Source organism: Scomber scombrus, chromosome 12 (assembly GCF_963691925.1).
Source record: "Scomber scombrus chromosome 12, fScoSco1.1, whole genome shotgun sequence".
NCBI classification, from domain to species: Eukaryota; Metazoa; Chordata; class Actinopteri; order Scombriformes; family Scombridae; genus Scomber; species Scomber scombrus.
The window spans coordinates 22,098,544-22,123,260 of NC_084981.1; the positions used below are offsets into that span (position 1 = coordinate 22,098,544).

The 24,717-nt window shown below is 39.7% G+C and overlaps 1 protein-coding gene across 3 annotated transcripts in view; it reads right to left on the reverse strand.

Annotated features, from left to right (window-relative positions):
• Nucleotides 1–21,696, reverse strand: part of LOC133991631 (uncharacterized) — a 29,896-nt gene extending 8,200 nt beyond the window's left edge. Inside the window, exons 1-3 of one of the 3 annotated variants that reach the window (XM_062430111.1) lie at nucleotides 21,387–21,696; nucleotides 18,512–18,960; nucleotides 12,047–12,168 (exon numbers count right to left, since the gene is read on the reverse strand). In XM_062430111.1, the coding sequence (XP_062286095.1) occupies nucleotides 12,047–12,168; nucleotides 18,512–18,960; nucleotides 21,387–21,403 (588 nt within the window). In that variant the 5' untranslated portion in view covers nucleotides 21,404–21,696. Of the gene's footprint in view, nucleotides 1–12,046; nucleotides 12,169–18,511; nucleotides 18,961–19,893; nucleotides 20,351–21,386 lie in introns of those variants that run through there. The other 2 variants (XM_062430110.1, XM_062430112.1) reach the window with 2 other exon arrangements.
• Between the last annotated feature and the right edge of the window lie 3,021 nt (nucleotides 21,697–24,717).

Consider the following 24,717-nt stretch of genomic DNA (forward strand, 5'->3'; position numbering starts at 1 on the left):
TACTTAAGCAAAAAGAAAAAAAAAATCTCTGTTAATTTGAGGCCATGTCTCTACTGTATCCAATGTTAGGAATGAATCTGATTTATTTAGATATCTTTTTAAATTAAACAAATAGTAACAAAACAGTTCTCGGCAGTCGCCATATGAAGGATTTGGTTATACTATGCAGTTTTTGAGGGTTGTATGAATGTGAGGCAGATATAGTTGAATATCCATCCTCAGCTGTTATTGCTCAGATAAACAAACATTTACAAGAACAACTAAGGCTTTTACGAGAGTAGGAAACATTTTTTCGTGCTGACAGATAGATGTCCTGTTTTGGCATGAAGCCCTTCAAATGCCGCCTGGCCGGATAGACTGTACAATACCATCCAGACATCGACTGGCACAGAAAAAGTATTTTGCCTCGGGGCACGACTGTACTCTGAAAAACAGGATCTTTACAAACGAGTGCAAGAGAGGGATATCTCAGCCGTGTGGTTTAATGTGAAAAAAGAAACCCCTAATGCTAGAGGACGAAACAGGTGAGGGAAGACTAGTTAACCATGTGATGAATCACAGTCTGCTTCTAATTCTGCTTCTGACCAAGTCAAACAAACAGGTCAGAGACGACCACAGAGTTGGCACGGCCAGCTCTTTTTCCTTGGCAAAATACAAAGTTGAACAAGTCCAGAACCCGTTTTACTATCAACCAGTTTGGCCTGAAGCCTGATATAGTAGAGACTCATTCATAGTACCTCAAAAGAAAGAAATACATTGTAGAAGAGGCAGAAAGACTCATTAAATCCACAGTGACTAAAGACCAGAATGCATCTAGAAGACTTATTGAGTTTTGAACCAAATATGGTTTCAAACACTGAAGAAATGACAGGACGCCATTAACTGTGAATTAAGGCACTGTGACTTAAGACTCAAAAGTCTCCCAGCAGCGAGACTTGGGAAAGGAAATAAAGTTTTATAGCAAGTTCAGCAAGTTTATTCAAATATCCTGATGTGCTGGAGCGAAAACCAACTAGTTCACTTTGAAAATAGAAGCACTGCTGTTTCCCACTCCAACTCAATACTCAACTAAATTGACGTAACTAAATTGAGGAAAAGGGGACTGTCATGGCCTCCTGATTCTCTACAATATAACTTTAACAAGCTAGCAGGTCTTTTCCCAGACATGTTGGTTAGCTAGGAAGTGAGCTATATTTGATGAAATTCATTTTTTAAACAAACATCATGAGAATATTTTTTTACCATTGTCTGAAAACAGCAGGCTGGAAGAACACAGTATTCTGACATCGTGATGTGTTATTTTTGTGTGTGTATGTGTGTCAGATTAATGTTCGAGGTATCATCACCTGATTTTGTTTTCTTAAAATCCACATTTGTTGAGACAACAGAGTTGAATCACCAAAACTAATTTCAGCGCTGCCAAGACTGAGCCATGATTTCCCTGAGTGTCATCAAGGGACTGTTGTGTTTGGCAGCAAACTAAAGAGCTACACTCCAACTTTGATTTTTTAGGGATTTAGTTTCATCTCCACCACACGAATTTCAATGATTATCATAAATCAACACTCGTGTGGGTGTAGAGGCACAGGTGAACACTCTCTGAACCCATTAATTCAGCTTCCTCTTTCATTCGGCACCGCATGAGCGCCAAAGTGTGTCCTTTGTCATCGTAGCTAGAGCTTTGCTTTTGTTAAAGTGGAGAGAGTTAAAGTGGATTTTTAGTAGTAGAGTTGTCATTTTTCTTCAGGGATTTACTCTCTCTGGATACACTATATGAAGCATTTATAGATTTAATTATACTTCATTGTTTTGGAAACACAGACATTATTTTTATTAATACTCATTTGCTTGCGGCCGAGTTTATGATATTACACATTAGAGACTTGTCTCTCTTCTAAGCCACTTTGGAAGACAGAGACAAGCTTTGTGGTTTTAAAGTTGGCAGCGTCTCTGTGCTCTTTTCTCACCTCATGAACCACTGCCATGATTTGATTGTCAGCATGGTCTGCAGCTTGTAGAATTAGGGAAGAGACCTCATTGGCAGATTTATGAGTCTCAAGTCATCAAGGAAACTTAATGATAGCTTCTTTCATTATTCCATGTTCAATTTGTTGATCTATTGTTGTCTACATACCTGACTATGCAAATGGGAAAGGGGTTAGGCAACTGTTTTTGTCATTTTAAAACTAGTATATATTATAAAGCATGTTTTTTAGAACCACCGTGACCAGTACAACCACAAGCTGGACACTAAGCAGTTCTGTATGAGGTTAAAGGCGCACTTAAACATTTTTTTAATTTTTATTGTTTTGCACACACAGCCCGTGAAGGTGAAGAAGAAACAGTAAATTACAACACAACAGGAGGATGTGGTGTACCTGGGAGGAGTTGACACCTGATGTATGTGGTTTAACACAATTGACGCATTTACATCTGACCAGAATCCGTGTACAATCTGTCTCAAACCACCAACTGTAAAGATCAAATTGTGTACAATCACATTATTGTCCTACTTTAAACTACTACCTACTACAACTGGATTTAATGATTCAATGATATTGACATTTTGGGAAATGTGCATATTTGCTTTCTTGTCAATTGTTTGATGAGAAGACTGACGCTACTCTCATGTCTATATTTTAAGTATAAAGCTAGAGCAGGAGACAATTAGCTTAGCTTAGCATGACGAGTTTGAAAAAAAAAAAATGCAGCTACCATCACCCCCAAAACTCAACAATTAACATGTTAAATCTTGCTTGTTTGATCCTGTCATAAAAGCAACAGTTGTGGTTTTATGGGGGTGTTACATGCTCTAAGTATCTCTTGTCGAGTGCAGTGATTTCATGGAGTCCCTGCTGACTTCATAGCAATCTCACAAGGACAGAGGAGGTTACAAATGAGATACTTTGTGTTAATTATTATACTTCAGATTTGGGTGCTAATTTGTGTTTTTTTTTTTTTTTTTACTTTGGAGAGAACTATTATAGCTGTTTCTCCCAGCTTCTCGTCTTTATGCTAAGCTAAGCTAATTGACTCTTTCCTCACAGGCTTGATTGTGGTGTTATTTTTCTCCTCTTCTCAGCAGCTTGTTTAGTTGCTCTATTTAGAAACCCAAGGACTAGCAATCTGTTTCATTAGCTATTATTTGAGCTGGGAATTACAGTAAATCAAGTGTTCAGGGAATAGAAATAATATCTAAGATTAAAAGTAGCATGTAGACAATAGGGCTGCTCTGTTATTTGGGTGATTGGTCGTATTTCACAGTCAAGATGAGATGTTTGAACCTAAATCAGAAGCAGATGTTCCCCTCAGCTGACTAACTGCAAGCTGAGAGTCTGACATTAAGCCAAAACTGGTTTCACCAAACACTCTTGATTTTCAACCCTTTACCTCAGGATTACAGAAAAGGAAATACATACACACACACACATACGTGATCCTCTAATGGTTTCTTCATTTGAACCCTTACCTCAAATAACCCCTTCCATTATCTGAGAATAGAAAGCCTGCTGCCACAAATCATTTTCCCGCCGTCCCTGCAACTCTTGCAGACTTCTAACAAGTAGTTCATCTGGTGCACATGCAGGCATCCAGTCACCATTATGTACAGTACATGCACAGGCACAGATTGGTGCTAAAGTGATGCAATAGAAGAACAGTTATAAACTTACAAAAAAACAAAGTGTGCACAAACCAAATGGGCAGTCAGCCAATGAACTTCTTAAAAAAATCAGTCAACCAGAAAATCCATCTGTCAAGTTGGTAAGTTAGTGCCCCAGTGACGCCAACTGCACAATCGTTCAGTCGATCAATCAAGCACGATGATATAGATCGTCTGCTGGGTTTCTTTAAATCATTTTCTGACACATTTCACTTTTACGTTTAATATTTTTTTCCTACCTTTTAGGCATTCTATGGTTTCCTTTGATTTAAGTAGAAAATTGCTTTTCAGCAGGCATATCAATCCATCACAATGAACATCATGCTGCTTGGTACAACACTGTCTTTTCATCCCTTCCCAGGAGACTTAACAACCTTTCACATTACGCCTCATGTGACAACTCCAGCGACTGCTGTTTACACTTGGCCTCAGGTGACTCCAATGACTCGTAACATCTGTTGTTACAACAGCCATGAGCACTAATGAATCGAGTCGTATTGATGACCTTGATGAGAGGTCTTCAAGTATCTCCATGTTTGTTTGTTTGCAGTATTGCGTCTTAATTTCTTCGCATATATATAATTTTTTTTCTCTGTAATTCCTCGTTTCCTCTCAAGCTCCAGCCAGATTCTAATTAGATATTAAACATATTGTAACTATTTATCTTGGTATGGTCGCTTTTCTTTATTATGACAATGTGTATTTTAAGCTATGTTTAATGTGCATTTTCTATAAACCAACCTGATTGGTCGATGTGGGTCAACCAACCTATTTAAGATGGGTTCTTGTCCGTGTTTTGAAACGTTCCGATTAAATCTAATTGCAAGTGAAGAAGACATTGTGCAGGAGTTCTTTGTTCTAACTTAACGTCTGCAAGTTGATTGTGTATTGCAATTACTAGAAAATAACATCTGACTGGAAGGGGCGAAGTCTAGAATTTAAGGAAAGCTTGAGTCAAAAATGATTAGACGCAAACACAAAAAAAACCTAGGTTTTTCATCAGTGTCCTGACTCCTCAGTATTGAATTTGTTAGTCAGAAAAACTGCAAAATCAATGCAAAAAACTGACAGATAATAAGATACAAAGGGCAGTTTTCTCCTTTACGCCATCTTCTATATTTTACATATCATCCACATCTGTTTGGGTTTGAAAACCACAGATTTAGCCCCAACAGTTTGGTGAAGACAGATCTCTGACAGTGAAGATTTCAATTTTCTCATCTTGTTTTCTTACTCTTCTCCTCTCTTTCTATTCACAGTGGAAACATTGAGTCAGCCAGTTCCAAAAAGCTCATGTGATTTTGTTTGGTCACCACAACTTACTATGCTGCCTCTTAAAAATAGCTCTCTCAACAAGGCTGCACTTACAGGCGCACACGCCAAACAAGCACACACACACACACACACACACACACACACACACACACACACACACACACACACACACACACACACACACACACACACACACACACACACACACACACACACACAATGCAAGCTGAGTCTGGCTCTGTTATGTTATTTCTCTCTCCTTCTTACTCTCACTATGTCTCAGCTTTGTAGTGCCACTATGCAAACCCGACCAAATGATTCGACTTTTAAAATGTTTTTCAGGAGGTTTATTGAGGTCAGTGCATGCATCAAAAGTTCACACACAAAAATATGCACACACACAGGTTGCATTTGTGGTGTTGTAGCTCTTAATCCAACCACTCCTATTCTTACTCATCGCTTTTGTCCTCTTCCACAATCATTCATGGCTAACTTGTCATATTTAATCAAGCATTTATCTGCTCTACATTTGTTTTTTTTGTGAGTATCTCTATCCTATCACTGGCTATATCTCCTCTCTGCCTTTGGGTCAAATTCTGCAGAACTCTAATGTAGACTATCACAGTTATGCAGATGACACGCAGATATACCTAGCACTGTCCCCGGATGACTACAGTCCAATACAGTCATTGTGTCACTGTTTAGAGCAAGTAACACATTGGATGAACCAAAATTTCCTTCAATTAAATCAGGACAAAACTGAGGTAATTGTTTTTGGCAATAAAGAGAAGAGGATTGCTGTCAGTAAACATCTCGAGTCACTCTCTCTAAAAACTAGCGACCAAGTCTGAAACCTTGGCGTGCTGATAGACTCAGATCTGACCTTCAGCAGTCATATCAAATCAATCACCAAAACAGCCTTCTATCAGCTTAAGGACATATCCAGAGTGAAGGGTTTTATGTCTCAAACAGACCAGGAGAAGTTGATTCATGCTTTCATCTCCAGTAGACTCATCATCATTTTTATGCTGCAACCTTATATTTAATGCTCTATTGTAGTATTTTATTTCTCTCTCTTTCTATGTTTCTGTACTTTGTTTTTATTATTAGTGTGTGTGTGTGTGTGTGTGTGTGTGTGTGTGTGTGTGTGTGTGTGTGTGTGTGTGTGTGTGTGTGTGTGTGTGTGTGTGTGTGTGTGTGTCTGGGGGGGGGGGGGTATGTATGTGTTTACTAAGATTGGGTTTTATTTTTATTTCTCAAATTCCATGTTTTTTTTCCCAATTTTTTCTGTTAAATGTTTGTTTTATGTAAAGCACATTGAGTTGCCACTGTGTATGAAATGCGCTATATAAATAAAAATGCCTTGCCCTGCCTTGCCTTGCCTCTCTGTCGAATGTGCACTCAATCCCTGCACCTTTAGATGTCACATTATGTCATTTAACAACATAATAAAATTCAAACAATGTGCTCTATGTATGGAAAACGAAAGAAATCCCAGCTCACCTGCAGGAAAAACATGAGCACGGCAGGGTGTCGTTTTACACTGAATCAAAACAAGAAAAGTAAGTGTGTAGTTCAAGAGAAGAACCTCTTTGTTGGGGCAGTTATTTTAACTTTTACTTAATGTTTTCCTCATTTAACCAGAACCAAGCACTAAAGTTTAGCTGACATTCCAACTAGTAGATCCAATTCATGCAATATACAATATTCCTCATCTTCACTAGGTCTAGATTGTGTAATGTGTAAGGGTTTTATAAGATTATGCCTCAGGACTCACAACTTATCTTCTTATCTTTGTGTTCCCCGCTGAAAAAGCTTTAAGATTCAGCTCAAAATGCAAATATGGCTGCAAGTCAGAATACAAGACCACCTATCAATCACATTTTGTCAGTGATGTAAAGCATAAAAGGTACTTAGTGTTGGTGTTGGTGCTGTATGGAGTCCTCAGGCTGTTCAGAAAAGCTGACAGAGGTAATAAATGTAGTGATGCTAAGATGAAGAGTCTACGGCTGCTCCTAACAGTTACTGTCATAATCAATGAATCTATTATACTCTTGATCAACTGATTAAATGCTTTGTCTATAAAATGTTACACTCCCACACAACCCAAGTAATGTCTTCACATATCTTGTTGTGTTTAACCAACAGTCCAAAACCCAAAGATATTCAGTTAACTGTCAAGAAACACATACAATTCTTACATTTGAGGAAAGAAAAGACTAAAACGATAAAATGATTATTATACCATTTGCTAATTAATGTTTTTGATCGTCTAAGGGACGAACTGTCCTTCATTTCTAATATATTCTTTCACAAACTGTCCTAGTGTCTCCAAAGAAGGCATCATATCTTAATTTGCTTCAGAGAGTGACATAGGAAATCTAAAATCCTCTCAGAACCAGGGACACAAATGCAACATAACAATTCTTTAGCTAGCAGGCTACAGACAGACACTACAATGGACTTGTATTGTTAAGTTCTGCACTGATGGACAGAGCAATCCTCTTTACTCATGATTAAACAACAGTTCCACACACACACGCACACACGCACGCACGCACTCACAGACGCACGCACGCACACACGCACACACGAGCAGCCAGCCAGTGACACCCGACTGGTTCACAATGTTCCTCTGAGTTATTTCTGTCTTCAGGACAAAGGGTTTTACCTCCTACTGAAAGATGACAGAGTGTGTTGGAGTTTGTTTGAGTGCGTGTGAGTGAGTGTGTGTGTGTGTGTGTGTGTGTGTGTGTGTGTGTGTGTGTGTGTGTGTGTGTGTGTGTGTGTGTGTGTGTGTGTGTGTGTGTGTGTGTGTAATGTGTGTGCGTCTTTTGGCAGGATAATTAGACCTTGTGCTTTGCTCCCTGAGAGCTCTTTAACCACAGGGCTGTGCAATAATGAATCTACACTGTCACGGACACCAGGCTGTCACACCACACATACGGACGCCATACTGAGCACGCTTACAGATGTTTGAAAACAAACACACACACATTGTGTAAATGTTTAACTGAGAAAGAGAGGCTGGATTAAATGAGGACAAAGGAGTTAGAGCAAGGAGGATTACTAAAAAAAAAAGGAATTATTTATCATTATATTAGTGAATAAACACCACTGAACATGTTATCTAAAAATAATAATGAATTGTCTCAACACTGTTTGTATGGTAAGTGTTTTTATCAAGTGTTTTTCAATTTTTTCTGTCAATTAAATAAGGTGTGTTTGTGCAGGTGATATGAGTCACTTGAAAAGCCGACACAACCTGAAGTGATGCAGCTCTGCCTTCAGGCTGACGCCTTCGTGCAATGATTAAAGCTGATTAAAGATCCTCTGTCATCTATGACACAAACTCAAGTGGCAGCTCAGTATAAAACAGTATTGTAATGAAGGCTTGCTGATTGTGGGGAGGGAGGACTTGTCAGAGTGTGCTGAAATATCCCTATAATTGACTTTGAACCCTGATAATATCCTAAATTCACCCATAAAGTGGCATCTTTAATGTTAAATGGTTAGAACCCCTATATAACAATATCACAAAGTCAATTTTCTCTACTTATTAAGAGGAATATCATCCATTTAGTTAAATATTTCCTTCCCTGTTCAGCTGGGCTTCTTGGATGATTTAAAAGGATGTTCACACATTGTTGAGAATTTTCCTAGAATTCTACTCTGAGTCTACGAGCCCACCCCAGAGATGTTTTTCCTCAGGACTCGTCATGCCTGAAACACTTTCAATAGCGTTCAGCAACGCATGATTCATGATGATTCACAGTGATTCGCCTTTCCTGCTCACCGTGTTTGAAATGTGAAGTGTTTTTGACATTGTTGAGAAAGGGATTCCTCTCAGATCTTTCAATTCTCCAATTTGAGCGAGGAGATGTTATTCCTCCAGTGTGTCTTTGTTTGATCCAGGGTGCTGGTAGGGTCACTTATTCAAGCTGAGCTCAAGTGATGGATCAGACATGATGGTTCAAAAAGACTCCACAGATTAGTTAGAGGTCGCCTGGAATGAGGGCGCTAGGGCTCGCACCAGAGTCCAGGTCTTGGGATGATAGCCTAGGTTGAATGCTTGGTTGTCATCATTTGCAAGTAGGTATAGCAGGCAACAAACTAAACCCCTACCTGTCTGTATGCCAGGTTGTGCCTTGACCTGATGCCTTGCACGGGTTTGGTTCAATGTCTGCTTTCCAAGGATCGGATCAAATTTCAGGATGTATTAGCAGGATGTAAAATATGTGGAAATTCACATTATTCAAACTACGGTGTAAGACTTTTGTTGCATGGTATACCCCTTTGTCTCTCTCCAGCTCTCGATTAAAAGGTAAAAAAATTCCAAAAAACGCACATAATCCCTCACAGGCTTCCCACCAGTGAACACAGTTGTGTTCAAATGATGCTAGGGTCTGAATCTGTATCTCTAGGTAGTCTCCACATGTTTTGCTCCTCTTTCTTTAGCTGTATATTTGTGCTGCCATGCTCATATCAGAGCTATTTTTTCATCTAGTTGTTCTTTCTTAGTGGAAGAAACTCAGCTGAACTAAGTGTTCTAACATTGGTTTGTTTCAGCCACAAAAAAGCTCCTCTCTGCTCATACCAATTAAAAAAAAAGAACCCTGAAAAGTGTCTAATGTTACTGCGGTTATGAAATAATTTGTAACAATGCATGTACACTTGTCCACAGCAACAACACCTAACCAGAGAACAGGGAACAAGCCTCCGTGTTCCTCTTTTCGCTGCGTTCTCATTGTTCTACTTTATGAACAAACACACACACGCACGCGCACTCTTTCTGGATGATTCTTCACAGAGGTTCACAGAGGCCTTATCATACAAACAGAAACACACTACTACTCTTGTCTTTTTCTTTGTGTCTCCCCGTCAGTGTGAATAAGTGTTGAGTCACAGCCTTGAATCATCACGTTCTCACATATTTCTCCAGTCCACCTCTGTGTTCCTCTGCTCCTGAATCTCAGCCGAGGGCCAAAGCAAACTTTGCTTTGCTTACCATGGACAGGTCATACAAGGAGTGAATAAAACTCTCCCGGATGTCACGAGAGAGAGCAAAAGCCTGATTTCAAAGACTTCTGTGCCTAGCTTGAAATGTTCAAGGAGCACACAGACATATATTTGATCACAGGGAAGGCAAATAAATGCAATGATTGAGCATCAGTAGCTGCAGGAAAAGACAAACCTGAAAGATGAATGAGTAATTAAGCTCTGTTAATGATGGGTTTTAGAGGCACGTGAACATAAGTGCACTCAAATAACACCCTTACGGGGGTTTCGTGCCTTTATTTTTTTTGGTAAAGGTTGCATGTGCGTTTGGGGGGGGGGGGGGGGGGGGGGGGGGGGGGTGCAGCAGCTAGAGGACAGAAAGAGTTAACAGCCTTCCTGTTTGATGCTCATTAGCAACCAGAAGATTAAACACAGAGGGTGAAGCCTGACTGCTCGGCTGCAGAGTTGTAGCTTTATCGCTGTTAAGCTTTTAGCACCAAGGGAACATTTGAAGCTCTTCACTGAGATGAAACGGTCCTGTCGTGCCTTTTCACGACTTCTGTTTTTTTTTAATCCACTTCTCTGGTGTGATTAAAGTGAATTTAACCCAGCACTGATTTCCACCCCCCTTTCCTGTCTTGTTTCCTAAAGCTGGACTCAGCTCTTTGATAGAGGAGTAAATAAAACCATGATGATGCAACATGAAGAAATGTTGCCAAGGAAACTGAAGCCAAGAGGAAACCAACTCTTACTGTAGTTAAGCAACTTTACAACACGCTCAGTGTAAGTGATGGAGTTATATCCACCGCAATAATGTGATTATTTTTTGCAGTAAGCCAATAGTGACGGTACTACTGACTACTTCATATTTAGAGCTGGATTACCTCTCAATCTATTAAAATAGTGTTGTCATGTATTCTTATAAATCTGTCAATTTTTGTGGTGTTTTGGTTCTAAGTGCAGACCTGATGAACCAAATTCAACATTTCTAGTGTAGCGATGGAAAAATAAAAATAAAATATCTCCCAAAATAAATAACTTTCTGTTACAAGTGCCGAGAAATGTACAAATACAACAAGTCAGCCCTCTGAAACACCTCAGTCTACATCAGCCACAAAATAATCAGCTAAACTGCTGTTACTGAGGCTTGCAAATAAGCTCCACTTTTCTAATGAGAGCAGTCAATGAGCTTCTCCGGGTCTTACCACATTTAAAACACCCAATTTGTACCACTAAGCTTTGTTTTTCTTTCTTTCCCACTGCTGAGAAGTGGCTGAGGGCTTTACAGAAGAGAACAGAGCTGCTTTCCCCCTCTCTGTGCTCAACAAGTTAATCTTCTGCTTCTCTACTGTTGAGTTTTGTGTTGTTGTTTTTTTTTAATCATATGGCTGTTTACATGTGTTTGGGTGTTTTTAACTGCAGTGGTTACTGTGGCATCTGGATATTCTGCAGCTTCAGGCTGTCTGCTTGGTTATTTTCTGATCAAAAGTCATTTCGTTTTTCTCACCCCGAGCGCAGTGAAAACAACCAGCTGGTCACAGGCTCCCGCAGATCACCCATGGCGCCTTTTCAGGGGCATTTTTTTGTCCTAACCTCCCTTTATTTACTTGCCCTGCTGAGCATGTAGGTCATTTTCAGCAGCATCCTGCTTTACATTCACACAGTTATACAGCCGCTGTTGTGACTTGATTTCAGGGTGTTTTCATTTCTGTACAGCAGTAATTTAATAAACGATAACAAACTAGTTAGGACAAACTGTTATTAGTGAATCATGCTGGATAGGGAAAATAATCTCTGAACAAACAGTGATTTCTCTCATTCACACAATTCTATCTAAATGGGACTTTAAATGAGATAACTTAACCCCACCATAACAAGAGACTCCGACAGAATGATGTTGGATTTGATCAAATTGATAAGGCATTTACATCTGTAAGCTAACCACAGTCTTCCTCTGTCAGCCAATCAGCAACTCCACTGCAGCTGTTGGGGCTTCAGCACTTTGCTCGGGAGCTTCACAAATGTGGTGGCTTTTTTCTATACCCAGATCCCGTCTCCCACACTCTCCCACACTCTCCCACACACACACAAACAGTGTCTATGATCACTGACCCTTAACATGAGCACTTGATTGTAGTTGTCTCCAATGAGTCGGAGTTCTCGTCCGATTGCCTCCGCCTGCATGTCCCCTGCTGCGTTTTGTTGCCTCGTGCTAGAGGGGCTGGGAAAGCTTCCTGCAACAGAGAGGAACAAACGTGCAGACTTTGCTAATACGATCATACAAAGCAATTAATAATAAGTATTGTTTGTTACACACATTCAACTGGGTGCTGCAGCTATAGCTATTGCTTTTATTCAGCACAGTTCTGCAGTACAGAATTAGAGCGTCTCCAACGACACAAAATACATAATAATAATTTTTAATGTGCCATTGGCTTGCAAGACACTGCAAACATCAAACGATACAAGATACATCTTCCAATAATACAGTATACAAAACATCACTTACAACCTTATGCATACTTTCAAATAACATACTTGTGTGAAAATTGTCCGATAAATTGTACACTGTATTGCAAAAGAAAGAAAAGAAACACTACTATATAGTTTATACCTATACCTATAGTTTTTCCTGATCAATGGCTTTTTGTCACTTCCCAGGCTTTCTTATTGAACATACATGTTGAACCAACTGGCAACATTAATATTAAACAGAAAGGGTTTTAATTCTGTGGATGTATTCACAGAAGATGATGGCACAAAATACGATCATATGTTGAAATTGTTTTTTTCTAGGCTGCCCTGCCTGCTACAAGCACACCAGTAACACAAAAATAACATTTAGGCATTTAGACATTTAAATCTATTTTGTGCCGATCACTTGTTATTGAAAGTTCTGAGCACTTTCTTTTGTGACAGATAGAGTGTCAATGTTTGTGGCATATAAAGTCTGCTTGGCATCGTCCGACCTGCAGTTCAGGCTGTGACCACCACACCAACACTAGCACCGCTCTCAGGGTCATGACTGATTCATCCTTTGTTTTAAATCTTATGAAAAACAGTGAGGGCATGTGATAGAAAAGCAAACAGCACTACTAAAACCAATTAAACCTTCACATGTGATTTTTATGAGACACTCACATGTGATTTGCAGCTTTGATGTCCAGCTTTCCTGCCAACACATGAGCACATGTAGCATAATGGTTTTAGTGTAGCTGCTGCAGGATTGCATGTCTGGATCATCAGCAGGAACATTTGGAGGGAATTAGACAGACAAGCGGAGAGCGATTCAGGAGTGGGTGGTTCACAATATCAGAGGAGACTTTTTTAGTTTTGACCCAGTTGAGTGTATTTGATGTTATAAAAGATGCACACTCACCAGGCTGTGATAAAAACCACAGAAAAGTAAATCAGAGTGCTTATTCATCCAGATGAAAACAACAACAAAGCAGGCACACAAAGCTACTGTGACAAACATCTTCTATTTTATTCATAGTTTAGATACAAGAGTAGATACCAGAAATTTTAAGAAATGGGTTTTCATGGAAAGAGTAACAATATTAAATTTAAAGAGCAACCGCTGAACCAGCTGACCGGGCAAAGCAAATGCATCTGTGTGTTTGTGGTTAATGTTATATTCTCAGTCTGAATTAGAATATGACTATGAAAGGCTCTGACCTCTTACGGATCTTCACTTATGACTCATGCACACTGTCACGAAACCGAGACTTTATCCTCCAATCTCATCATCCTCCAATATTTAAGAGACCAACACAGTGAAGAGGCTCCACGTCGATCAATCCATCAGTGTTTTCAGCGCTGCAGAGTCATGTGACTCTGAGGTTAGATGTTTTGTAATTTTGAGGTTGGCTGTAGGAAAAATGTAGGCTTTAGTTTTTAATGAAATGAGTTATTTAACAACCATCACAGTTTTGAGGGTGGTCTGCCAAAATTAAAACCAATTATTTGCCTGAAACGTTTAGGATTTTTTCAAACAACAGGATTTATTATATTTTTGGACTCCCAGAGTGCTTTGAAGGTATGCAGAGACCATATTTTTAGGGTTTCAGATGCTAGTAGTTTCTATGAAGAGATCTGCTTCTGGCAGAAGTATTTTGTGGACAAGAAGAGACTTAACAGACTTTACAATCACGCAAGTAGACCACACACACACACCAAAACTGACAATTCACTCATGTAAATTATCAATGTATACCAAACTGTGCAATATCAATATTTCCTATGTGAAATAATGTGAATTCAACTGTTCAGTCTGTCTACTTGCTATATATAAATTTTTTTAGTGTTTATTTATTTATCATAACTTGCTTTTTTGTTGACACTTCTTCTTCGCACGCTATCCTGTTTACTGCTGTAACACTCCGAATTCCCCCGCTGTAGGACTGATAAAATATGATCTCATCTTATCTTAATTCATTGAACTCACAGCATCTGCATCAGCGACCATGCTGCAGGGGGTACAGTGTATTGGTTCACAATTTATGGTTTATGGTAAGGATAAAGTAAATAATAGTTAAATTAACATCTAGAAGATAAATGCTATAAAAATGAATATTTACTTTTGCTGCAGTCGTCGTTGAATTTTCTCCTTGTAATCGAAGACAAAACATGATGATCTTTGGTTTGAAATCATTCTTCATTTACCCAGAATAGAGAATGAATTGTTCATTCGTATATACTACAGCCTTAGATTAGATTTCAGTTTAGAGTCTATCTATTAGATCAAAGCCTCAGGCAAAATCTATCTTTGTGCAACCAGCCCTAAGGTTGTGTTATAAATAAATGTGAATATAAATCAACCCAAGAAAAACTGCATTGGAGTCAGCTGTTCCAGTGTGTTTGTGACTGTAGATGTGATCTTGCTCCTTCAGGAGGAGGAAGTGTTGTGATAGGAGCTGTAATCACGCTGTCAGAGAACGGTAACAACAAGTTGATAAACTGATCCCCCTGACGCTCCGATGCTCTATCTCGCTCTCTGACACAAAATGGGCATTCTTGATACCTGAGACTTGTTATTTGCTAAGGACAATGTATGATATTTTGCAAATGGTACGAGTGTGTGTGTGGTTTATCTCCTATCTGTCCTATCTGATGGACGTAGCAGAATGAATGAGAGGCGAAGGGTTTCTGTCTGTGCCTTACAAAAGACCTGCAGGCCTATTTTGACTGCGACACACATACACACTGAGGCTTATTTTGATTGGCATACTTAATGACTGACACGCACACACACTTGTATGTGTACGCGTGCACGCACACATCCGCTTGCCTGTCTGTTTTGACTGGTATCTTGCCTGTCTGGCTGTGGTGAAAAAGGACAGAGGAGACAGAATCAGTCTGGCCAATCACTGCTATTATAAAAAGCAGAGCCATGTGTACAGAGGTTGAGACAATATACTGAGGTTTCCAAAGCCTCTGGAGATTCTTTTTTCTTAAAAGGTGCTCTTATCCTGGAGAAATACAAACACAGATACATGTGAATGTGGTTAAATTAATTTAGATACGAGTATATTCATGTGATTTTTACATCAAGAATGATGTGCTTCTCTCTATCTTTATCTGGCTGAAAAGCACCTCAACCACAAGTGACTGAGAGTTTGAGAAATTAGAAATAACCATAACGGACATATTTGTCATCCACGGCACTAACACTGCAAGGGGATGCTCTCTTTTTGTTGTTTGTTTTATGATTAATCTCAGCCTCATGGCACAGTTTTTTTGGTCACCAAGCAACAGGATTGGCAACTTTAGCCGGCGGCATCGTGTCTAAAAACAGGAGTTGTGCTGATATAAACAAGTCCAGTGGAGCACCATTTTAGGTTGTTGTTGCTGGAGGTGACAGACTCATGTGTGTTGTGCTGTGTTTTTTATCTAAATAACAAGCAGACATAAATCCTGAGTACAGACAGATGAATGTCCAGCAAAGACTTTTCTCATGTTATGAGCAAATTGACAGAATTTGCAATACATTTTATTCACAATACCCAAAGTCGAAAGTCTTTTATGACTACATTTGAACTGACACTTCATCTGCTTTCAGTAATTACACTTCAGCTCTGTGTTCAACCATTTTCAGCACTTTCACTTCAGCTGAAACGCCAGCTCAACACAGTGATTAACCCTCAACTGACATATGAACTGCTTTCATCTCTTTTCCCTCAAATGACAACAACTCCATTGGGTGCTCGCTCTTCAACTGATATTTCAAATCCTTTCAGTGCTTCAACTGACACTTCACCTCCTTAAAAGGGGGAATGAGTAGATTTTATACATGACACGTGTGGAAAAAAGTTGTGTAAAGCCGTTTGTGGCTCCAGATGGAGCAGCACGAAACCTGATAAATCACTTGAGGGAAGGCAGCCTCGGTTGGGGATGAAGACAAATACAAATTTGGGGATGTGGAGTGATAAAGAAGTGAGGTTAACAGACATCTGCAGCTCGCTTCTCATCTCTGCTTGAGGCTAATAGCTCGAGGCTACATCAAATGCTGCTAGCATAACACACCCAAATCCCAAAATGATCAGTCACAATTTGAGTTTCATAATGGGTAATGTAGGCAGCAGGTTTTGATGAGGTGAATGCAGGGAATAAAAAAGACAGTGTTGTCTGGCTCCACTGCATTGATTTTTATTTTTTTTTAATATTCAAACTCCAACAATGTTATAAAAGTGCAATAATAAATTGTGTTCTACTTCAAGTGTTTCATCTTTCAACTGTAAATCTTATGCAACATGTCACATGCAAATGATAACCATTAACTTGTTTGCATAGATTACACACTGTTTTAGAAGCTCCAAAGGCTAAAGATGTTTCACTATTTTAAATATTTTCCAACTGCAAGTTTCCAGCAGTAGGTATAACAAAATGTTCTTCTTGTTTTGTTACAAATACAGTCGGACTGATTCAATTTTATATGGCGTAGTTGGTGAGGACACACTCATCTATGTTTTTAATATAGTGATTGATGACTTTCACGTGGTATTTTATGTCAACTAATTAAAATATTCGCAAGAGGTTGCTTCCTCATGACTTTCCTGTGATGACACACACACACACACACACACACACACACACACACACACACACACACACACACACACACACACACACACACACACACACACAGTTAGGCATGGCCCTTTTGGTTTACCCAGATGCAAGACCCCCCTTCCTTCCTGTAAATCCGATTCAATAGGATTCCATGAGAACTGTGAATCTAAGGCATCCATCCAAAACCAGCAGGTCTAAAAAGGCCTGCTGAGACGCATGAGTCATACTTATTCACAAAGTCAGTTTGTTACTATAAATTGGTTTTACAGAAGGCAAAGGCACCAAACAAGATATATGGTAGCGTTTAAACAGCATTACAAAGTGCTGTTACGGATGTGTGTTTGTATCCAACAAGACAGTAGAGATTAGGACTTGGATGTAAGATTAAAACTAACGTGAATGTAAGATATAATAGTAAGTTCCACTTGTTTTTATGTGAAACAAATGGCTTTGATAATGTAGTATGGCTTTCATATGAGGTAAAACTAATGTGCTTAGTTTAAACATATCCTGAATGGGTTTAGGAAGGTTACACATGCTCAAAAGCTGTAAAAGTTACTCAAATAGGAATTGGCGTAATGCATGAAAACGTAAAGGATGAGAACATGGGAATCACAAGAAATGGGTTTGGCACTGAGGAGTCATGTTGGTGTGTCTTGCATCTGCATGTTTCAGCCTGATTTTGGGCCAGGGGGATCGAGGTGCGCGCTGTGTTAGTCATTCGAGCAGGATACAGAAAAAACACATGATGACTTGCTCATTTGAGAAAGTAGCAAAAAAACTATAGTTGAAACAACTCTCATGAGTAAGACCTAGTGGGAGAAAAAGGGGAGTACAAAAACATCCTGAGTATGTTTTTGTTCATCTTTTTACTATCATTGTTAACATTCAACACCAACACCGCCCAAGGCTCCAAATCTTTGAAAAAGGAAGCTTCAGGGAGCTAGCTCATATCTGGTTTCATATTTTACACCCACACACAGCAGCAGCTAAATTTCACAGTAAATACAGCCAGATCAGCTTGTATTGACTGATTCAGTCAGTAACTTGCACTCATACCAGATATGGAATAGTTAATATAGTATCTTGATGTGTATTCATGTATTCAGATATTCAGTCACTTAACTTCACTCTTAAAACTGATAGTCTGGATGATTTTTTCTAGCCAATTCAGGGCGTGATTAAAAGTATTATGTGTTTTTAAGCATAAAGGCCTATATATTAGAGGTTGGTTGACTTAGTTGATCATTGACGCCTTGTTTTATCACTTATAACAGCAGGAAAAAAGGCAAACAAGGCATGCTTTCATAAAAGCAAAACAATTGATGAAAAGTGTTTCAATACCAGTTTTTTCTCCGATTTATTTTTTAGATTGGCTACAAGTTGCTGTTTTCTTTATCACTCTATTACTTGTCACGGGACTTTGTAGCGATAAACTATTTTACCTGCGTGTATGTTTTAATACTGGCGGGTAATTATCTGTCAAGTATGCAAAGTGCTTCTCACCGTGCTGCTGGTGCGTCCGCGGTCCTCCGCTCTGAGCCTCAGACATGCGCTGCAGGGCGTGATTCATCACCTGGCCGGTGGGACTCGGAGTCTGCGTGGCTCTGTCAGCCGTCGCTGGCCTCGGGGAGAGCGGGGAGCTCGGCAGCGAGTCGCCCTCGAAAGAGTTATATCCGCTGGATAAGCGGCGACGAGGGAGATGGAATATAGACCTCTTCTGAAACACTCCTAGGCTGTCGGTAGGGGAGAAACCTTGTCTGCACCAGGACGGCGATGGCGGTTCTCCTCCTCCGGTAGACCCGGGGTTGCCAAAGCTCTGCTCGCCGCGATCGGTGGCTGGATTTGAACGAGAGGTTTGCGCTGAAGCTCCAGCAGCACCGACGGGTGGCGGATCTCCTCCGCTCCCCTCTGTTGCCCTTACTGCGGTCGAGCCATCGGACCGGTTTGGTGGTCTGTTGGATGAACAGAGCGTCACCGTCAACCTGGGCTTTCATCATTATGCTCAATACAGCCTCAAGTCTGTTGCATCTGGAGCTGCAGCTGGATATGTTGCGGCGCAGGACTGGACCTCAGATTGGAGGTTTTCCTTAACAGCTTTACAGATTAACTTCACAAGAACATTTCGCAATGACTGGCGTGCTGACGCGCAATTGACTGTTTTATAAAAACGGATCCGCCTTAATAATCTGCTAGGTATGTCTTGAATGACACGTTACCATATTCTGACCAACTTCCCGCTGCAGCTGAAGCCTTGGGAGTTGTGTGAGATGTGGGTGTTTAACTTATTAGCAGTGACTGTGTTCCTGCTCAGGCTGTAGCCGAGGTTTCCTGTCCAAACTGGCCGCTCGGCGCGTCCCTATTGTTTGTCAGAAATGGCTGATTGCAGCACATCTTTGTTTGATTTGTGGGGGGAAATAATCAGGCATGAAGGAAGCGGCTGGAGTAACTGCGTCACACACTCAAACAGCAAGAGAGGTCTACCTCAGCAGACCAGTCAGTCTGGAAATACAATTGTTCCTGTAGCCAAAATCAACTAAGACAATCTTTTGGATTAATCAATTTATTTAAAGTTGATTTACGGAATCAAGGTAAAAACAAAATGCAGATTATTATTTAAAACACTTATTTACCTCAGGAACAATAAATCTTACAGAAGTATCATTTTCCGTTTCAATCTGCATAGACAGATTTACAATGTTAAATTCTAATAAAAGAAATGATATTGTGCTGCAGCGCTTCCTGTTTGTCCAGACTAACTTCAGTTTCCCCGGTGCACCGATTCCCAGCGGCAGCTTGACCTACTTCTGTGCCAAAATGACCTAAAATTATAAGCAACTGGTTTCAATATCAAGTCTCCATGTGCCGACAAATACATTTTTACGCACCTTTGATCCTTTTGGTTTTTACGCATTTTTACGCACGGTGGAACAGCGACTACAACCGCACTATAACTGGACCGGCGACAGTCCTCCAGCCGTATGAAAATGTAAACTTTCGCTGCGGGTTTCGGTACAGCTCAGAGCGCTAAGAGGAGAAACGTTAAGCGTGTCAGGCGTCGTATAGCGAAACGGCTCCAAAGCGTACCCGTGGTCACCAAGCCAAAACGGAAAAACAAACTGAGGGAAAGAAAGGAGATCCACGACACCAATACCCGAAATCTAGTAAACAAAGATTTTTATCAGGTGACACGGTGCTTAAATGTGAACGGGATCCGTTCAGCAGCACGTCTGTACAGTCTCAGTATTAAAATGTGTGGTAGGCTGTAGTTTCTGTGTCTCCGTGGGCGACCACAAACCAGTCGAGATTCACTAGAAAAGGTGACATTCCAGATAACACGATAAGGTTTCACTTTACTATTAAGACAAAAGTATTAAAATAATCCAGCAGCTGTCATACGCAGTGTGCGTCTTGGATTCAACAGTTTCAAACAACTTTCTTCTAACCAATGCAATGTGCGCCTCCCACCGGGCAGCACATATACCTACACAATGTCCTAAACTGGCAGTAAAGTAAGACAATTGCTTATCCATTACAGTTCGGTAATGTTAAAATTAAAATCTCACGTGAATTCATAACCTGAAATGTAATGGTAAATTAAAAGGCGTTTGCACTTTGTGACCTCGATCATAACGTAGCAAACTGCCTCACATATGAACAAAGTTTAACTATAAGGAGGAAAACGTCACCTCACAAAAGTCTTGACAATGCATAAAAGACGTGCAGCGCATAAAAACTGCATGCATTATTTAGCACATGAAATGCGTTTTACCCTCTGCATCACTGCTGATATAGCGACCCGCGGGAGAATTTGTTGAGATTATCATTTCACTTCAATGCTGAGTTTATCATCAGTAAATGTCCTTAACACGAAACGAATGTGTTATGAGTTTAATAAAAGGAACCGAAGCCGGTGCTCAACACACCGGCGCACTCTGGCTCACTGCAAAACGCACTGACATACACTCTGCATAACACAAGAAACATTCATAAAGTAGAAAAAGTCGCTTTATACTCTGACTTGAATATTATACGAATGTTATAGGGTAAAAAGTGCTGTAAAGTCGGCTGGGCTCGCTTTTTAGTCATTTAATGAGAGAAAACACAATGTAAAGGCAGAGCTACTATTAATTTCCTATATTAAAAACATTGCTATTATGCGCAAAAGAGATATCACGGAGGGTGTTTGCAGCGTGACAGCTGACAAGCCGGTGAGCACAGTCGGAAAATTGATATTTGTAAAGTTTTTAAAAACACAACACACCCACACACACACACACACACACACACACACACACACACACACACACACACACACACACAGGCACACACACAAACATACCTACATACATACACCACCGCTCTCTCTGGCACAACTCACCTGGACTCGCGGTGCATGTCAGTGGCAAGACATCACTGCGGGTAACGAAAAATTACAGGATGATTGGCTATGATATAAATCTTATAAAAGTGAGTCCAAATAGGGTCCTCGGGTCCAACGTGACCAAAAATGAGACTTCCAAAAGTACACAAAATAATAATAAATCCAAGAGTTTCCGCGGGAGAGATGGTTGAATACTCCGTCTCGTCCGAGTGGAAACTGTAAGGGGTGATAAACAAACTCCGTCCAAACAGCTCTTTTGTCTGCAGTGAGGTTTCCTTCCTTCTCTCTCCCCCTCTCACTCTCTCTCTCTGTCTCTGTGTCTCTCTCTCCCTCTCTGTCTCTCTCTCTCTCTCTCTCTCTCTGTCTCTTTCTGTTCACTAGACTGTAGAAGGTGCCGTTCGAGTTCAGGCTGATAGAGGACGCCTCCTCCCTCACAAGACCCACCTACCAGGGTGGTGTCTCTTGCTCTCTTTCTCTCTCTCTCTCTCTTGGCTCTGTTCTCTTTTCCTCTATCTCCCCCTGTCTCTCTAATGGCGTTACACCAGTGGCTCATGCAGTGCAAAGACACAGCCAACTAAAGTAGCAATGATACCTACAGGAATCTGTTAAAATGCTGTTCTCTGTCTCATTCTGTGTCTAACTCTAACTCAGTTGCATATAACAATCAACTAATTCTAATCAGACATTCAGTATGAGGTGTACTGCCACTGGAAACATGACAAACATGCCTCAAACACACTATTCAACTTGATTTTTAAGTGAGCTGTTGATGGACACTATTGTCCCATAATGCAGTGCACAACATAAATAGAGGAGCTATAGCCTATAACTGTGGACTAGGGTGAGGTAGCCCCAGAATAAAAAATAAAGGGTTAGTAAATCTTTGGGAAAACATTTTGCTTTCTCTTCGTAGCTTTCCAAAGTCACACGTATGCATCTCTGTTCACCCGTGTCCTGTTAGAACAAAAGGTAAAGTAATTTCTTGTAGATCAACTGCCCAAACAATAAAGTATGAAGATTATTATGCAGTGTGAAGGCTAAAAGCATGGTGTAATGTGAGCAGCTGGGACGCAGCTTTGTGTCTCTGTCTATCATTCTGTGTAAGTGGTGATAAATAATGAAGTAGGTTTACTTAAGTACTGCACTTCAGTACATTTTGAGGTACTGATACTTTTCTGGAAACGTATAATGTTCTGCTGCTTTATACTTCTACTCCACAACATATCAAAAACAAAAAAAATCTAGTTGTTAGTCCTGCACATTTATCTAACAGCTAAAGATATTGTTTACTTTGCAAACTAGGATTTGACATATAAAACATATGGTCACCTTATAAGATATGATCCATCCGTGTAGAGGAGACTAACTACTAAACACCTGAGATAGTTAAAATAAATTGGCTCCACTTCAACCAGCTACAATGTTAACATGAGGTTTACATGTTGATGCATCCAATAAAAGCTATGTAGTAATAAAACACTCTGAAAGTAGCCATTCTGCATAATAGAGAGTACTTTTTACTTTTGATATTTAAGGTCATTTTTGCTGATATTTCTACATACATATAATATGGAATTTTTCAAAAAAGGTGAAGTAACTTCCTAAAACAGCTGTGCTCTGTAGTTGTTTATAGTCATTCTCAAGCAGAAGTGAATAGTACATTTTATTAGGGACTATTTTAAGCTGTGGATTAATACACACCTTACCATACTGCCTGCCTTTTCCCAGCATTATTATTGTTATTCTCCGTCTTAGCTTTATTTAATTATCTTAAAACTATTCTGCAGGCTTTTCGACCTGAAAAGAAGAACATTCTGGGATTAAATAATGACTTTTTGACACTGTGTGGGATGATTCAGGTATGCAGCTATTAAAAAAATAAAATATGTTGTTGAATATAACTACAAAATGAGTAGGCTGATTATACCCACAGATACTGATCCTTAATAGAGGCGCCTCATCTAAAATACAACCATTACAAATCATTCTGTGCACTTGTTTAAAAGTTTGAAAATATAACCTTTCTTTATAGCGCCCCCAGCAGGCTAGTCAGTGTAATAATTACAAAATCCACCTGAGTTTGATCAAAAATGGATAAATGATGTCTCAGGACTCTCAGATATCTTTAAAACTCAGAAACAAGGTGCCAAAATGAACCTGATAAAACTGTGACCAAGATATCACTGACAGTGCCTGCTGTATGGTTTCTCTTCACTAGTTTTTGCTGCATGAACAGTGATTTGAGAGCAAAGACAATACAGTGAATACCTGACAGTTCAACTGATGCCAGATAATGCAAAATTAAGTGTTGTACTGTACCATTTAATATATGAAGAATCTCTTATTTTGAGAATAAAACTCAACTCAACTCAAGGTCCACTTACTAATAGGATGTTGTAGTAACCTAATGTTTAGCACACGTACCATACAGAATAAATGCACCTTTCCTACTTATTTCTACACTCTTAACTATCAAAATGAAAGCAAAATACAAAATACAAAAAAGCACATCCACCACCATCATTTCAAAAAAGTCTACTCACCCACAGCTTTTGACAGAGCTTTCACCCAAAGTACATAGTCTTCATCAGCAATTTGCTCACTTTCCATGGAGATGGATGATGATTTCATCCAGAGCACTTTTAGGACTTCATGTCTGTTTTGGAATATAAATGAAGCATCAAACTACATTGTTGGTCATAGTAATAGTAGTCTGACAAAATGCGGTCTGCTTATCAGCTTTTCCCATGGCTCTCGACTGCATCACATCAGCACAGTATTCAAATCCACCTATTTGTTATCAAGGGGACATGCTAGATTTGTCAAAATGACAACATAAACTCAACCAGGAAATGAAATATGCCAACTTTGTCAATCTAACAAGTTCCCTTTTCCAGTTAAAAGAAAATACAACTTTTAACCAGTCTTTGCCTTCATGCTCAATCTGACAAAGCTGAATGTGCATTTGATTAGTTTCATTCTCACATGAGACATTCACTATTTCAACGAAACTGACGCCTACACTTGTACTATGACTGCTGGCATGAAAGTAGAACCCAGAAAGAGCTACTATCACAGTTATGAATCACACAAAAAGCTCTGCTGATGCCACATTCATATTTCTGAAGACAGACTCGCATGAGAAAAAAAAAACGAGGAAATTTTGTCAATTTGCCCACTTTTGATGTGTGATTATGTTCTGGTGTAACTGACTAATCTGTGCTATATTAGCAGTTAACTATCCATTAGTTCAACTGACTAACAAACATTAAGAAATTAAAAGCAGCATCTGTTTTTGTCTGTGGTACGGTAACAGACCATGGTGCAA